This window comes from Bos grunniens, chromosome 23 (genome assembly GCF_055505025.1).
Source record: "Bos grunniens cultivar Pamir isolate PY7600 chromosome 23, Bosgru_T2T1.0, whole genome shotgun sequence".
In the NCBI taxonomy this organism is placed as follows: domain Eukaryota; kingdom Metazoa; phylum Chordata; class Mammalia; order Artiodactyla; family Bovidae; genus Bos; species Bos grunniens.
This window is the reverse complement of record NC_141187.1, coordinates 41,496,310-41,514,570: the sequence shown is the minus strand read 5'-3', so window position 1 is coordinate 41,514,570 and position 18,261 is coordinate 41,496,310. Positions and strand designations below refer to the sequence as shown.

At 41.7% G+C, this 18,261-nt stretch overlaps 1 protein-coding gene across 2 annotated transcripts in view; it reads left to right on the top strand.

The window, feature by feature from the left end:
• CAP2 (cyclase associated actin cytoskeleton regulatory protein 2) overlaps window positions 1-18,261 on the top strand; it is a 143,632-nt gene that overhangs the window by 106,800 nt on the left and 18,571 nt on the right. For both annotated transcript variants that reach the window (XM_086370169.1, XM_086370168.1), the window contains exon 8: window positions 17,498-17,687. In XM_086370169.1, the coding sequence (XP_086226295.1) occupies window positions 17,498-17,687 (190 nt within the window). The remainder of the gene's footprint in view (window positions 1-17,497; window positions 17,688-18,261) is intronic.

Genomic DNA, 18,261 nt, shown 5'->3' with positions numbered 1-18,261 from the left:
ACTGTGGAAAATTCTTCACGAGGTGGGAATACCAGACCACCTGATCTGCCTCTTGAGAAATTTGTATGCAGATCAGGAAGCAACAGTTAGAACTGGACATGGAACAACAGACTGGTTCCAAATAGGAAAAGGAGTTCGTCAAGGCTGTATATTGTCACCCTGTTTATTTAACTTATATGCAGAGTACATCATGAGAAACGCTGGACTGGAAGAAACACAAGCTGGAATCAAGATTGCCAGGAGAAATATCAATAACCTCAGATATGCAGATGACACCACCCTTATGGCAGAAAGTGAAGAGGAACTAAAAAGCCTCTTGATGAAAGTGAAAGAGGAGAGTGAAAAAGTTGGCTTAAAGCTCAACATTCAGAAAACGAAGATCATGGCATCTAGTCCCATCACTTCATGGGAAATAGATGGGGAAAGAGTGGAAACAGTGGCTGACTTTATTTTTCTGGGCTCCAAAATCACTGCAGATGGTGATTGCAGCCATGAAATTAAAAGACGCTTACTCCTTGGAAGGAAAGTTATGACCAACCTAGACAGCATATTCAAAAGCAGAGGCATTACTTTGCCAACAAAGGTTCGTCTAGTCAAGGCTATGGTTTTTCCTGTGGTCATGTATGGATGTGAGAGTTGGACTGTGAAGAAGGCTGAGTGCCGAAGAATTGATGCTTTTGAACTGTGGTGTTGGAGAAGACTCTTGAGAGTCCCTTGGACTGCAAGGAGATCCAACCAGTCTATTCTGAAGGAGATCAGCCCTGGGATTTCTTTGGAAGGACTGATGCTGAAGCTGAAACTCCAGTACTTTGGCCACCTCATGTGAAGAGTTGACTCATTTGAAAAGACCCTGATGCTGGGAAAGATTGAGAGCAGGAGGAGAAGGGGACAACAGAAGATGAGATGGTTGGATGGCATCACCGACTCGACGGACAATGGTTTGGGTGAACTCCAGGAGTTGGTGATGGACAGGGAGGCCTGGCGTTCTGCGGTTCATGGGGTGGCAAAGAGTCAGACATGACTGAGCGACTGAACTGAACTGAACTGAAAAGTTGAGGTTAAAAAACTATTACAAAGTATATTATAAAAATTGTCTTTTTTAATTTTAAATCTAAATTATTAAAAACCACATAAAAGATTCTAAAACATAATCCCTAGCATAGATCAAACTAATTTCTTCTCATTTACTATGGCTTGGTGACTTACCAGAGAAGTAAATCATAAACAATTATAGCCAGTATCACAACATTCTTTTTATAATTTTTTGTCTTTTTCGGTTATCTGTTTTAAACGTACCAATGTGTATGTGTCAATACCAAACTCCCAGTCTGCCTCTTTCCCTCCACCCTTCCTCCCTGGTCACCAGCCACGAGTTCATTCTCTGAGTATCACAGCATTCTTGCAAAGAAGAAGGAAAAGGCTATTAGAATTATCTGATAAAATGGTCTTTGGGAGGAAAAAATGAATAAAAATAATTTCATTTATTTGCCCAGTGATCGCAACTCTGCAAAAAGTATGTATTTCTAAAACAATAAGGATCAGAGAGAATGCAGAAAGGTGGGATGTTGGCCTTCACTGACACTACAATATTCAGAAGCTGTAAGGAATCCATTCCATCTCAATGGGCAAAGTCGAAAGGCTTATGGTTGTGAACATCTCAAGTATTTTGAGGAACCGCCCGTTTCTTCTGTTTTCAGATTGGCCCTTGAGATTTGAGCTCTGTGGGGTTTGAGTGACCAACAACATGCTGCTCTGGGCTGAGTTTCCAAGCACGCATTACTCTGAGAAATCTTTCCCTTGAGTTAACAGTTGGAACTGAACGTACTGCTCCCACCATCCAGCCTTTGCGTTCAGACTGCAGCTGTGCCAGGCAACTGTTGCTCCCTTCCGTTGTCCCACGAACTATAAATCTTTGAGGCCAGCGCTCTTTCGGGTCGGTGATTGGAGAGAAGGTCCATGTGTGTGCGCACAAGTGTGTTGGCATCGGGATGGGTGTGTTTGAAGGGAAGACGCAGCTGTTTAGTAATGTGTCTGGAATTTCTTGTTACATTTACTGTGGTGAATGGAATCTTCTCGCTCTGTAAGCATTTCTTCACATGACCATGGACTGTAAAGACTCTACACCAGAAATGACTTGCGGTTTTCCATTAGTTTAATTATTGGGAACTCTTTCTCCATATTCATTTGGTCTCCTCAGCGCTGGGTTTCAAATGCACTTTGTTGAATAAATTGATCTTTTGGCAGGAACCCCTTAGAGACACTGGTATATATTATCCCTTGCAGTTGGTCAGATTTGTAATATTGGTTGGCAGTTCTGCAAACCAGATAGCTTAAGCTAAAAGAAGGGAGACTTAATCTTTACACTTATAATGACTGAAATAACTGATTCTTTCCATGAATTGTCCAGATCAGCATTCCAACTTTTATTCTGTTCTCTGTAGATCTAGCCAGGTCATGAAAGGAATTCTATGAATAGGATACAGCATGGCTGTTTTCTTAACTTTCCGGTGTGAAATTTGTTGACATATTTTTGTCCTTTTATGTGTCTTTCCAAATTAGTTTTGAGAACAGCTAGGGTATAATTATTTATAGAATAGAATAAAACTACACGTAGATGAATGTGTATGAAGCCTTGTGTTGTGCTGATTTAATTCTTTCTGTTAATAATGTGGATTTTTAAAACCTATCCTCAGGGACATCCACTGGGAGTCCAGTGGTTAAGACTTTACCTTCCATTGCAGGTGGGTTCAATCCCTAGTCAGGGAGCTATGATCTCATGTGCCTCATGGCCAAAAAAACCAAGACATAAAACAGTAGCAATATTGTAGCAAATTCAATGAAGACTTTAGAAATGGTCCCCATTGGAAAAAATCTAAATAAAAAAGAAAGAAATAGTAAAGTCTATCCAGTACACCAGATGTCAACCATCCTAACCTCCCCTGAACCTCCAGTGAATGAAATCACCGGCAGTGGTCACAATTAGACAAGGTGGGGCTTGATTTTTCAGGGTACTTTGTGATCACTTCTTTTCCTCCAGGCAGATATTTCTTTTCAGCCTATTTCTCAATGTAAAGGCCAGATGTCCATTAACAGAGCAAAAGTTTAACAGTTAGCTGGTGATCAAATTAAAACACAGCCAGAGGATAGCCTGACTCATAAATAATGTAGAGTCTGTAGCACATCATTAAATATGTATGTCTTGTAAATTTTCAAGTCTTCTGGCCTCTCTGGTTTCTCCTTGATTTTTACAAGCAAAAATTTCCTCAATCTTTTATATCAAAATTTTCATTTAGAACTTGTACCAAATCTGTACCTTAGGTTTAATAATCAAAGTAAATAGGTGATACCTCAGCCAGTGTGTTGTTTGTCTGGACCACAAGCTCCTTGATTTCCTCTATGGGTCTGTGGAGAGTGGCTCTCTCCAGTCTCCCTGACCACCACGGTGGTAATTACTCCTGGGTTTTTAGCTCATCTGGGGGTCTTTGGGTGTCCAGTTCCTTTCATTCTCCTGTGGAAGAGATCTAGACTGCTCAGAAGGAGTTAGGTGTGCTCTTAACTGAAAGTTAGAGAACATTTCATGCAAGGGGAACATCTCATGCAAAGATAGGCACAATAAGGACAGAAGCAGTATGGACCTAACAGAAGATATTAAGAAGAGATGGCAAGAATACACAGAAGAACTATACAAAAAAGATCTTAATGACCCAGATAACCACAATGGTGTGATCATTCACCTACAGCCAGACATCCTGGAGCGTAAAGTGAAGTGGGCCTTAGGAAGCATCACTGTGACCACAACTAGTGGAGGTGATGGAATTCCAGCTGAGCTATTTCAAATCCTAAAAGATGGTGCTGTGAAAGTGCTACACTCAATATGCCAGCAAATTTGGAAAACTCAGCAGTGGCCACAGGGCAAAAGGTCAGTTTTCACTTCAATCCCAAAGAAAGGCAATGCCAAAGAATGTTCAAACTACCACACAATTACACTCATCTCATGCACTTGCAAAGTAGTGCTCAAAATTCTCCAAGCCAGGCTTCAACAGTATGTGAACTGAGAACTTCCAGATGTTCAAGCTGGATTTAGAAAAGGCAGAGGAACTAGAGATCAAATTGGATCTATGGAGATCCATCCAGTGGATCATAGAAAAAGCAAGAGAATTCCAGAAATACATCTATTTCTGCTTCATTGACTATGCCAAAACCTTTGATTGTGTGGGTCACAACAGACTGTGGAAAATTCTTCAAGAGATGGGAATACCAGACCACCTGACCTGCCTCATGAGAAATATGTATGCAGGTCAAGAAGCAACAGTTAGAACTGGACATGGAACAACAGACTAGTTCCAAATTGGGAAAGGAGTACGTCAAGGCTATATATTGTCATCCTGCTTATTTAACTTATATACAGAGTACATCATGAAAAATGCTAGGCTGGATAAAGCACAAGCTGGAATCAAGATTGCTGGGAGAAATATCAATAATGTCAGATATGCAGATGACACCATCCTTATGGCAGAAAGCAAAGAGGAACTGAAGAGCTTCTTGATGAAAGTGAAAGAGGAGAGTGAAAATGTTGGCTTAAAACTCAACATTCAGAAAACTAAGATCATGGCACCTGGTCCCATCACTTCATGGCAAATAGAATGAAAACAGTGAAAGACTATATTTTCTTGGGCTCCAAAATCACTGCAGATGGTGACCGCAGCCATGAAATTAAAAGACACTTGCTCCTTGAAAGAAAAACTGTAACCAGCCTAGACAGCGTATTAAAAAGCAGAGACATTACTTTGCCGACAAAGGTCTGTCTAGTCAAAGCTATGGTTTTTCCAGTAGTCATGTATGGATGTGAGAGTTGGACTATAAAGAAAGCTGAGCACCGAAGAATTGATGCTTTTGAACTGTGGTGTTGGAGAAGACTCTCGAGAGTCCCTTGGACTGCAAGTAGATCAAGCCAGTCTATCCTAAAGGAAATCAGTCCTGAATATTCATTGGAGGACTGATGCTGAAGCTGAAGCTCCAATACTTTGGCCACCTGATTCGAAGAACTGACTCACTAGAAAAGATCTGGATTCTGGGAAAGATTGAAGGCAGGAGGAGAAGGGGACAACAGAGGATGAGATGGTTGGATGGCATCACTGATTCAATGGACATGAGTTTGAGCAAGCTCCAGGAGTTGGTGATGGATCAGAAAACCTCGTGTGCTACAGTCCGTGGGGTTGCAAGGAGTCAGACACAACTGAGCAGCTGAACTGAACTGACTAACAAAGGAACTCGAAATGCATTGAGAATGAAGTTAGGTTGTAAAGGGCTCTGAGTTCAGCTTGAAAGAGCCTGCAGAAATTATGGGACTTGCCTGGGTCATGGCAACCAACTCCACGATTCTTGCCTGGAGAACCCATACTCCCTGCTTTGGAAGGTGAAGGCTTCACCTCTAGATCACCAACTGTGTGTGTGTGCTAAGTCGCTTCAGTCATATCCAGCTCTTTGTGACCCTATGGACTGTAGAGTCAGAGAAGCCCACCAGTCTTCTCTGTCCATGGGGATTCTCCAGGCAAGAATACTGGAGTGGGTTTCCATGCTCTCCTCCAGGGGATCTCCCCAACCCAGGGATTGAACCCGAGTCTCCCACATCTCCTGCATTAGCTGGCGGATTCTTTACCACTAGCGCCACCTGGAAAGCCCGTGTTGACATAAACCTTGTTAATTAGACTTCTTGGTGGGTAGGCAGGGCAACAGAGGGCTACATTTGATTTGTGTCTTGTGTTTTGTTTGTTGGGGGGACGGGGGGCGGGGTTGTTGTGGTTGTTGTTCTGTTGTGTTTTCATTGAAGTGTAGTTGACTTATAATATTATATTAGTTTCAGGTATACTGATTTGGGTCCTGAAGGATGAGTAGGAGTTCCCTAATTGACAGTAACGGAAAGGGCAGTTCTTAGCAGAGAATGCAGCACATGCCCATAGGACATGAACTAAGTACTTTGAGAGCAAGAAAAATATTCACCTGAGTTTTCACCATGTTGCATTTGAGACACAGGTGAGATGTCCATCTCGATGGGGAGGTGAAGCAGGCAGGTAAAATGCAGGTCTGAAATTCGGTGAAAGGGGAGACTTAGAGATGATAATTAAATATTTCCAAGAGAAGACAGGAAAAAAGAGAATATGATGAAGGATAAAACCCTGTGGTACACTGTTACTTAGAGAATGGAATAAATCAATCAAAGAAACAGAGAAAGAGGAGGAGAGCTAAGAGTCCAGGGTCTAAAGCTCTAAGAACAATAGGCTGGCCTATCAACTGTGACAGCTGGGGGAGGGTAAGGATGGAAAAAAGACTTTGTGTAATGATATCTTCATTATTTATAGACCAGGTGTCTGATTTGAAGGATTATTGCTTATAGCTTCAATCTCTGCCTTTTGAAATTTGGGCATTATTCGTGGATTTTATTTTTACCTTCATTGTATCTTTAGTAGAATAAGTGTAAGTCAGAAATAAAATATCTACAATTTCATAAACAGCAGTTTAGAGTTAGCTGTACTATGAAGCTGTATGCAAGCTTTTTATATTTAGGACTGTTTTTATTATCTCATAAATACCTTTGAGTTTTGTTAGTCAATCAGAATGCATAAATATTTTTAGAGTATTTAAATCTTTATCTCCCTAAATCAACCCAGTAATGACTTTTGAAACTGCCTAATTTAATAATGAAGATTATTTTATTAACTAGGACTTTTTCATAACCAAGAATTCAAACTCTCTAAACCCTGGGGCCAGCAAGTTAATAAATGTTCTCAATTTATTGAAATCATCACCTCGGGAATATTTTAATTAAGATGTGTGCATTTCAGATTCTTTAAGATGTTAATGTTGAAGGCAGTGGTGTAATTGAGGGTGTCCTATTGAGGACTCTGTCCTCCAGCCCTTCATAGTCAGGAGGTTGTGGCTTAAAGGTGCAGGCAGAAGTGCTTCGTGGAGCAGAGCTAGGAGGTATCTGGATAGGAGGAGACTTTGAGTGAACTTGGCTTTCAGTCCCAGCCTAGAGCAAGCTATTATACAATACCCCCACTCACTGCCCTCCAAGTTTTCATTCACCCCTGAGGTGCCACACCTCTGGGTCCAACCTCTTAGCCTTCACTCCCAGGGGAATGCCTCTACTTCCTAATAATTGCTGCCAGGGCTGAATGGCTTTATCCACCTCCTTCTCCCTCCCCACCTCCAAGGAGAAAGACAATGGCAGATGAAGTTTTTGGCCCATCCTTTTTGGGATACTAAGTGGTAGCAATTTTTCCTTCTTTACAAGTGAATTTTATCTTTTCAAATGACCAAAAGCTATTGAGACCCTCTTTAGAGAGGGGTTAATTCAGGTAATACTCTTTGGTCAAAAGGAGCAGAATACAAAGGCCTACATGATTATTTGGTGCGTGTGTGTGTTTCTGCAAACAGTCTGAAAGCAGTCCTCAAATAAAGTTTTGAGTACTGGTAGTTTCATCCAACAAGTGTGTCGCCTCAGAAGCTAGTGCTTTGAAAGACTTAGTGCTTAAATGGATCTGTACGTTCTTGGGTGATTAGTAACAATTCAGTTGCATTTGTTCATTGTAATGACAAAGCTCATGTACCCTCCTCCTGGAATCCCCTTCCTCTTGCTTCCCTCTGTCAAATCTGACCCAACTATCTTTCAGGGTCTATTTCGAATGATCTTCCCTCCAAGAAGCCTCTCTGACCTCCCCCCGCTTATCACTTTGCCCTTCCTGGCTGGAACAGAACTTCTTTAGTACTTAAGATCTGTACTTCTTCTATGATGTTCGGCACTTTCTACCTTATAAAGCAGTTACTTGTTCACTTTAGTAAATATTTATGAAGTACCTACCGTGTTTCAGGCACCCGGCGCATTACTGGTGACATTAAGATGAATAATGAGTGGTTTTTCAGAGCTCCGGCTCAAGAGGTGACCAAACCTGAACTCACAGACAAATAATTTCACTTTTAATGTGAAGTATTATAATAAGGGTGTTCCTACCAGATCCTTGCAATAGGGAAACAGAAAACTTCCTCTTAGAAGAGTTCCAGAAAGCCCACAAAAAGAAGAGAACTTTGAGTTGAGCCTTGAAGATTTTGTAAGAATTTTCCAGATAGTAAATTGGGTGAGAACCTTCCAAACAAAGGCACAGGCTGAGCAGAGACGCGAAGGCTAAGAGCCAGGTTCCTGTTGTGGGGGAGCACAGATGTATCTTCTCTCTCCTCCGAGAGAGCTCTTTGAAAGCATCGTCCTTCTCCACTCTGCCTGAGATCTGCAGCAGTGACTAGTACAGGGCCTTCAGTTCAGTTCAGTTCAGTCGCTCAGTCGTGTCCAACTCTTTGCGACCCCATGAACTGCAGCACGCCAGGCCTCCCTGTCCATCACCAACTCCAGGAGTCCACCCAAACCCATGTCCATCAAGTCAGTGATGCCATCCAACCATCTCATCCTCTGTTATCCCCTTCTCCTCCTGCCCTCAATCTTTCCCAGCATCAGGGTCTTTTCAAATGAGTCAGCTCTTTGCATCAGGTGGCCAAAGTATTGGAGTTTCAGCTTCAACATCAGTCCTTCCAATGAACACCCAGGACTGATCTCCTTTAAGATGGACTGGTTGGATCTCCTTGCAGTCCAAGGGACTCTCAAGAGTCTTCTCCAATACCACAGTTCAAAAGTATCAATTCTTCGGCGCTCAGCTTTCTTTATAGTCCAACTCTCACATCTATACAGGGTTAAACACAGACAATATCCAAAAGCTTTTGCTAAATTGAACACAGTAATTGGTAATCATATTTCTTCACAGTGAAATTTCCAGAGGGTTATTCCACTAACTACATATTGTGTTCATTGTTTAAGAGCCATGTAAATACTATTCCTTTATTTCTTTTATCAAGCGATGGCAATGGAAATCGACAGTGCCTTTTCTTATCAATCAGTTCAGCCACTCAGTGGTATTCGACTCTTTGCAACCCTAAAAGAACTGCAGCATGCCAGGCTTCTCTGTCCATCACCAGTTCCCAGAGCTTGCTCACATTCATGTTCATCGAATTGGTGACGCCATCCAACCATTTCATCCTCCGTCATCCCCTTCTCCTCCTGCCTTCAGTCTTTCCCAGCATCAGGGTTTTTCCAAGGAGTCGATTCTTGCCTTTTCTTATAGGAAGCGGCAAATGCCTTCCCTGCACCTGTCCCCATTCCTTGCCATCCCCAGTTGGTATAAACTCAGGAAATGCAAGCTAATATTAGATTAACCAAAAAGCTTTTCCTATGAAGAGATGGAGGAAAGGTACAGATTGTCTTTTAAAGGTAAAATAAGCCCTTCGTAGAATATAACCTAGAGCTTAGCCCAGACTTATGGTCCAGGTTGCATCCTTGATTTAAGCAGAGCTAATCACAGATGCTTTCCCAGACCTTTCCCGTGAAATTTAGAACTGAAATTAAGACAAAAGTTACTTTATCTTAGTGTGCCTCAGCTGTAAACCTCAGAAGATGTTGATGCTTCTATTTACTTTTCCTAAGTAAATAATGTAAATAATACAGCGTGTGCATTCTCAGCCATGTCTGACTCTTTGCGACCCCATGGACTGTAGCCCACCAGGCTCCTTCTGTCCTTGGAATCTTCCAGGCAAGAGTACTGGGTTGCCATTCCTTCTCCAGGGCATCTTCCCAAACGAGGGATTGAAGCCGAGTGTCTTGAGTCTTCTGCATTGGGAGGCAGATTATTTATCATTGCAGTACCTGGGAAGCAAATAATGCAGAGTCAAATGTCAGTCATGTCTCGTGACCGAAAAAACCAAAGCATGAAACAAACAGAAGCAGTACTGTAACAAATTCAGTAAAGACTTTGGAAATAGTCCATACTGAAAAAACATCTTTAGAAAAAGATGGTTTACAAATAATACAGAGCCAAACATAAATCATCTTTTTTTAAAGATTTTTTTTTTTTTGATGTGGACCATTTTCAAAGTCTATGTTGAGTTTGTTACAATATTGCTTCTGTTTCATGTTTGGTGCTTTGGCCACAAGATATATGGGGCCTTAGTTCCCCGACCAGGGATAGAGCCTGCACCCTCTGCACTGAAGGTGAAGTCCTAACCACTGGACTGCCAGGGAAGTCCCTTAAGTCATCTCCATAACAGCTTTCATTTGGCCTCAGCTCCCACCCTAACTTCTGCCGTTTACCAAGTACAGATAACCTAAGGAATACAGTTATTTCTCTATGACTCTAAAATCCAGAAGCAAAACAAAAACTTCACTGCAGTGATAGTTCAGACCTATGCTTTTCTGACGAATGAAGTCATTGTCCAGATAATTCACGCTCCATGTCACTCTTGGCCTTACAATTGCTGCCTATCTGTAGTGTGTGTCTTTGAGGGATATACTCTGCTATCTTTAACTCTGGAAATTTTTCCCATAGAAAATTTAATTTTATCTCTCCTTTTTTATGATAAATTGTATTTTCAAGCTGCCATGGCTGGCAGACAAGAAAAAAAGACAATCTGGGAATCCCAGATTTGGTCCACAGAGCAATAGCAAAAAAAAAGGCCAAACTCATCATTAAAGCTACTTATGAAGACAATTTATGCAACTTGAGCAATTAGATTGTGTTCCACGTATTCTTCTGGAATCCGCTTTGAGGGTTTGGTCAGCTCTTGTCAGACTTCTCTGCTTTGGGTATTGTAAAGCAGAAATCACCACCTATGTTTTTGAAGGGTCACATCCAGATCTATAAATTAGGAAACGATAAGCATAAAGATAAGCTTCCCTGGTGGCTCAGTTGGTAAAGAACCTGCCTGCAGCAGACCTGAGTTCAATCCCTGGGTTGGGAAGATCCCCTAGAGGAGGGTATGGCAACCCACTCCAGTATTCCTTCCTGGAGAATCCCCAGGGACAGAGGAGCCTGGCAGGCTACAGTCCATTGGATCACAAAGAGTCAGACACGACTGAGCAACTAAGCACACACAAGCTTAAAGACTCTGAGTTACTGGTTTGTAGACTGTGTAAGGTATTTGCAGGCTGTTTTCCAGTTTACAGCTATTTTTCCTTCTCTGAAGGGACTTTGTTTCTTGTTCTTTTTTCATCTGCTGCCATATTTCACATCTTTCCAGGTCATCAAAGTAACATACAGAGAGTCCAGGGAGGGTGGGAAGAATGGAGATGAGGAAACCATCAGAGATCATTGGCGAAACCATGAGATCTGGGTTCTCGTTATCTTTCCTCTTGTACGTGTCTTAAGTTAGGGAGGTTAGCTTCTCAAGAAAAGTGATCAAAATGTGCCCTACATTTCCTTCATAATTGTGGAAATATCTTTTCATTTTGATGGTCTATAAGTACCCTTGGTATTTTTACGGAAACTTGAAATTCAAGTAGTGTTCTGTTACCATAGGTGAAATAGAAAATATTCCCTAAATTGACTTTAAAAATTATTAACAAATATATGCTTAAAATATTATGTAGCTCTTCATTGTAATATTTTTTTGACAATTCTGTTTTCTTGGAAAAGCCCCCAGAAATTTTGTTTTCCTTGGCAGAAGTCTCAAAATTATAGGAAGTGATAAGAATAGGAGATTAGAGACTAAAATCACAAATTCACTTTGGTTTATACTCATGTTGCAGAGGATGATCATCCGTTAGTTTATGTGCAATCTTTTTTCTTGAATATAGTTGTCTGCCAATAAAAGTGTGATATAAATATGAATGTAAAATGTGTAAGTACTTATGGAAATTTAAAAATTTGGAAATGTATCAATTTCACCAAGTTCTTAATCAAAGTACGTCTTGCAGAAAATAGAAAGAAACTAGTTTTAACATCTAAACTATAAACAACCCTAAATCATGAATTCATGAAGTATTTTTTACTGCTATGAAAGCTAGTTTATGTATATGGAAAGTCAGTCTTTAGTTATGAAACTGTAGTTCTTTCTTTTAATCCCGCCCTCTTATTGTGATATGTGAGAGGCTTATCCTATTTATGTGCCATGTTACACAAGATCATCTGAGAATCTTTTTCTTTGGAAAAACTAATAGACAGCATTGGCCAAAAAGTTCCATTATAAAATCCTGTGAATTCCTGTAGTTTTAGCAGGTTAATGTAAGTCCATTTGTGACTGAAATGGCTTTATGATTTCTAAACACTTTTTTTAGTGTGTAATTGGACACAGGTACCTGGAGAGCGTTAACTGTAAGCCAGGTGATTAATGGACCAAGCTGGCTCTGAGATGGACAGCCAAAGAGAGAACCTGACCACAAAGCTGAAGACAGTCATCTGTGTGGGCATGAAGGGGCATTGAGGTGGTGGCCATAAGGAAAGGGTGTGAGGTGGGCAGGAAAACCCATAAACAGAGCCACTTCGTGTCAGCTGTTCCGTTTTCTCACTTTATCTATGATCTCCACAAATCCTTAAAGGCAGGTAGCTCAGAATATTACTGTCACTAAGCTGGTTTCATGGAAGAAACATCGTAACTAAAGCTCTGTTGTGTGGGCCAGAATCCACCTGTTCCAAGAGACTGTCACAGAATATTTTGATTTTCTTGGTCTCTAGCTTTTAAGAAGTCAGTGAAAACACAGACCAAGATGTGGGTCGCCAGGCCTGTTCATGAAGTTGGAGATCACTGTTACCTGTATATACATCTGTCCCTCAGGGGCTCTCCTTACAGGACCTCTGTGCTCTGTAGACCATTCGATGCTATGGCCCCAGCTTAAGCCACCCCAGCAATTCTCCGGCTCTCTTGACCCCACTGTCCTGAGAAGAGCCAGCCAGAGCCCACACTGGGCCGCCAGGGACTCCTGTTCACGTGAGTCACAACACATGAAACTCCATCTGCAACGACTTGTGCGCTCAGCATTCCCACTAGATCATGACTTTCTTAACAAACAAGACGTATGCCTGCTTCCTCATCATCCACCCAGTTCCTTTCAAGGTTGCTCTTGGCAAATGTTGAATGGACAAATGAGTCTATTCTAATTCACTTTCAATCTATTGAAGAGTTAGGTTCTATTTAGATCAGATCATTTGCTCTTGCTATGGTTGAATTTGAAAAATCTTAGACTTTAAAAAGTGAAAGTTGAACATTTCCCCAAAAGGGTAATTATTAAGTAGAATATCTTCAATGGAAAATTTTTCTTTGAAGCTGATTTCTTTTTTTTGTTTTGCTTAAATAGCTATATTTCACTTTTTGCTCAATTTTTGTCACAAAGACATAAAAACCTCCATATAAAAGCACCCTATTAGTCCTACTTTCAACAAACTCAACAAAATGGATAATTGGAGTCCCGTCCTCTCCAAATTAACTGGATAACTAAGACTGTGGTGTGTGTTGTGGGGGATAGAAGTGGTTGTTTAATTACACCAGCAAAACAGTGTGGAGATTTCATTTAAGAACTAGAAGTAGTTTCCCTTTCAGAATAAAACCTAAATTCCGAAGTAATAAAATAAGTAATTATTTCAAGTAATATTTAATGAAAATATTCTGATTCATTTTAGTATATAAATATATTACATGTAATATAATTATATGGAGAGTATACATAACCAAAACTTTACAAGCTTTCCACATGCCCACATACAATGGTTTCATTATTTCATAGTTATCATTCATATATTTAAAGTCAGAGGAAGCAGCTGTTCCCAAGACAGTTGAAATTAATTTAGAGAAAGGGATTTGCAGACGTTTTTAAAAGTCTTTGTGCCTCCCTTTCCTGACTCAAAAGTAAATAATCAAGCATCTGCTCTCAAAATTAATCTTGATAGAGCTTTCAAAAGCAGCATTTTTAGGTTATGTGCTGTGTTCATACAACATAAGTTAACTTTTGTACCCTGAGTATAGCCATTTAAAATCATAAATTTCAGAGCAAGTACCCCATTACTGGCACCAGTGGGTACTCAGGAAAAGTGGACGAGCAAGAGTCTAACTGCTAGAATGAGGGTACAGAGTCTGAACAAACCAGCGTCAAGAGTGACTTGCTGCTGAGATGCCAATACTGAAGACTTCTTTATCCCATGGGATAAGGCCCGGTTCCAGAGTTGGCTGTAGGAGCCGGGTCAGCTGCCGAGGCATTGGAGGGATGGAGCAAGTAGTGGGGATAAAAATTAAATTATTACACCACCACCCAGTACTTCATGGATATTCAAGCCAGAGGCCCACGAGCAGCACTATGTACATGTTAGTAGAGTTAGTTGCTCAATCGTGTCCGACTTTTTCCGACCCCACGGGCTATAGCTGCTAGGCTTCTTTGTCCATGGACTTCTCCAGGCAAGAATACTGGAGTGGTTAGCCATTCCCTTCTCCAGCGGATCCTCCGGACCCAGAGATTGAACCTAGGTCTCCCGCATTGTGGGCAGATTCTTTACCGTTTGAGCCATCAGGGAAGCCCACGTATATCATGGGTAACCCATGCCTCTGATTTTTTAATTGATTGACTACTTTTTTTTCACCTGAATATAGCAAAAAGGATTTCCCCTGAAGAAAATTTTAGGATCAAGCAGATATGTGCTTGAATTATATTGCTGCCATTTACTGGCCATTGAATATTTGGTCAGCCTTTCTAACTTCCTGCTTTATTTTCTGTTAGAGGGGGAATTTCAATCTTACTAATATTGTGATGACTAAGATTAATCTCAGCACAAAGCATAGAGTGTTTCTTCCCAAACTTGTCCACACGCTGGAATCACCCAGGGAGCTTCAGAAAGTACAGAGGCCCATGTTCCACCTCCCCAGAGTGTTCCTGCTTGGGAATTTCTAACAGATCCCCAGATGATTCTAAAGTTCAGATAAATTTGGGGACCCTTGGCATTGAGCCTGTCCTAAACTGAGCATTAAAGTGAGTGAAGTGAAGTCGCTCAGTCGTGTCCAACTCTTTGCAACCCCGTGGACTGTAGCCTGCCAGACTCCTCCCTCCATGGAATTCTCCAGGCAAGAGTACTGGAGTGGGTTGCCATTTCCTTCTCCAGGGGATCTTCCTGACCCAGGGATCGAACCCAGGTCTCCCGCATTCCAGGCAGACGCTTTAACCTCTGAGCCACCAGGGAAGCCCACTGAGCACTAAGTATCTGTTAAATGAGTGGGAACAACCAGTGCCTGGCAAGTGTGAGATTTTCCAGAATTCTTGGCTCCCTTCCCTTCCCTGACCATCTCCCCTGTCTTAAGGAAACACCTGAAGACAGTGTCAGGCTGTGACTCCAGTCAATGCAGCTGCCACTCATGCCAGGCAAAGGAGAGCACAGAGAGCTCTGGTCCCACATGTCTGCAGAAGAGCAGGTGGCAAAGATCAGTTCATTGTGTGGCGCAGCCTAGGGCAAGCCTGCTAAGGGAATGCCTGATTTGCCTTCGAGGACACTGTGCATGGAAAGCCCCTGAGTGCTGCTTGTCACGTCACCCTGGAAACTATAGAGCCTGGGCTACACCCTTATTGGAGCCAGAAACGAGCCAGAACATACAAAGGATAAACCAAAGGCAGAGTTTCAACTGGTCCTGAGTTCTCTTATTTTTTTGGCTTTTATAGTCAACATTTGTTGCAGTAAATCCTTTGTTTGGTGTTCCCGGGTCAGCCATCCGAATGTATCATAGTTCCAAGAAGTTGAATATGTGGCTTAATTGGTTTCAGTGTCCTTTAATGGCTCTTGGAGAGAGGCTGTGAATTCTGAGAGCGAGGGAACCATCTAAGTCGTTCTAAGATTTAGAAGCCCGTCTCCCCTTTCCACAAAACAGGAGATCTTTAAAGCTGCAGGGTTTCAGATGTGGGGGAGGGGCCTGGCCCTTCACTGACTGAGTTATGATATGCTTATGAGTAAGAGTAATATGTTGTGGCTCTGAGTGTCTGGAACCGAGGACTGGAATAGTGTTAGATGTGCAAATCTTGTATTTTATGCTGTTTATGATTCCCAGCAAATTCTCACATTTCACCCCAGTAACAAAATAGGGAATGTTTAAGATACTGAAAAAAAATTGGTCTGTCTCATGAACTGTGCAGTTATTTTCTACTTGACCCAAGAATCCCAATGGAGTCAGACGTTTATCAGGAGTTCTTCCTGATAAACAAACAAACAAAAAAATTACAAATTACAATGTCAAGAGATGAGAACTCCCAGCCTACTCAGTTTTAAAGATATTCATTCTCAATAAGAGAAGGATTTTCAGGATAATATTTTCAGGATAATTCTCACTTAATAGGGATTATATAAGTACTTTGAAAAGAGTGTAGATTTTTCAACTGAAAAGTACCACAGGTAAAAAGTTCCTGATATTGACACTTTGTAATACTTCCATGTTTATGAAAATAAGTGTCTGCTGTCTTTGTTAATACTTAGCAGTAATGTTGATGTTTTACACATTGTGTTTGGTATTGAAAACATATTAATATAAGCCTCAATCGCATTTTCATCACTCTCAATTTTCAAAGTTTCTGATCTTTTAATTGAACTAACTTACCATTCTTTATCATAGGCATACAGCTTTTCTCCGGGTTTAAAAATAAAACGGTGTATAACACCAGGTTATAGTGTATGTGTGTTTCTATCCTACTAGTTTTAAACTCTGTGACAACTTTGTCTATGGGGTCCTCTCAAAACATTGAGACAAATCCCTCTATTTTCTATCAATCACCTTTTAGTGACATCTGAATTTGTTAGAACTTCATATTGAAAACAAAGATTGAACTTTGCATAGCAGAGAAGAGAGAAAGCATGAGCCTTGATCAGGCAAAAATACAGTTTTCTCTGGTTTACAAACAGTTAGCATTAGACGAACCAAATCATCAGAAGGATCCCGGGCCCTGATCACCTGCGTGTTTGACAGACATGCCGGTCACATATGATCCTCACTTGGGGTTCAGTTTGAGGCTTACATACTTGAAAAACAAGTCCTGGAGAATGTTTCAGTATTTCTTTTCTTAGCTGCTCAGAAGGCTAACCACTGAAACTTTTTCACCTCCCTCCCTCTCATTGGATGGTTGCTATTCCGTGTCCCCAAAGAATCCTCTTATCAGTTGCGCCACTCTTTTCTTGTGATTATCAATTGGCCAAAGCCCAGTTTCATTCATATCCCGAGCTTTGGACATGAACCTATGGCTTTGTTTTCCTGATGCTGGGAAAGATTGAAGGCAGGAGGAGAGGATGAGATGGTTGGATGGCATCACCGACTGAATGGACATGAGTTTGAGCAAGCTCCAGAAGTTGGTGATGGACAGGGAACCCTGGCGTGCTGTAGGCCAAGGGGTCACAGAGTGGGACACGACCGAGCAACTGAACTGAGCGGGCAAGCTCCTGCACATGCAGTTTCTACGTCATGCTCTGTGTTCCCAAGACAAACCCCCACTCGGTCCCAGGTCTTTGGAAACAGATCCATGATGCACAGGTGTATTCCTAGGTGCCCTCTGTGAATCTCAAACCCCAATCTCTCACTGACAACAGGTTCTCAGTGATGCTGGCAGAATCTCAGTTCTCAGCAAGGGCATCATTTCAGTAACGTGCTTTCCATCTTCTCTCTCCCGCAGGGTCCGGTTGCATCAACTGCGTCAGCATTGTCTGTCCTCTCCCTTGGGCCTGGCCTTCCTCCACCCCCGCCTCCCCCGCCTCCTCCAGGGCCACCTCTGCTTTTTGAGAGTGAGGGCATAAAAGAACCGTCCTCTCCTTCACGCTCAGCTTTATTTGCACAACTTAACCAAGGGGAGGCAATTACAAAAGGTGAGAAAACCAGGCCTTGAGGCTGTCTCCCTCTGGCTCCAGGCACACAGATCCCCTGGAGCCCACGGTGATGGATACATCATTCCATTTCAGTCTCCAGTATACAGGGAACTATGAGATCATGGGCTCAGTGGGCTTCTGGGTGGATCAAAAAGAACTCAAGGGATTCTAGTTTCAAGTTGACCAATGCACTGTATCACTACTTCAGCCCCTGACACTCCAACACCAGCTCCAACCAAGGCATCAAGATCAAGTATTTAGAACCTCTGTCCTCAAGCAGTGTATGGGCTTGTCAAAGAATTATATCATTGAACTACCTTTGTCTTCATAGTGAATGGTTACTTTTTTTTAATCATACACTTAATAAAGTCATTATTGACTATGCCAAAGCCTTTGACTGATGGATCACAATAAACAGTGGAAAATTCTGAAAGAGATGGGAATACCAGACCACCTGACCTGCCTCTTGAGAAACCTGTATGCAGGTCAGGAAGCAAGGTTAGAACTGGACATGGGAACAACAGACTGGTTCCAAATAGGAAAAGGAGTATGTCAAGGCAGTATATTGTCACCC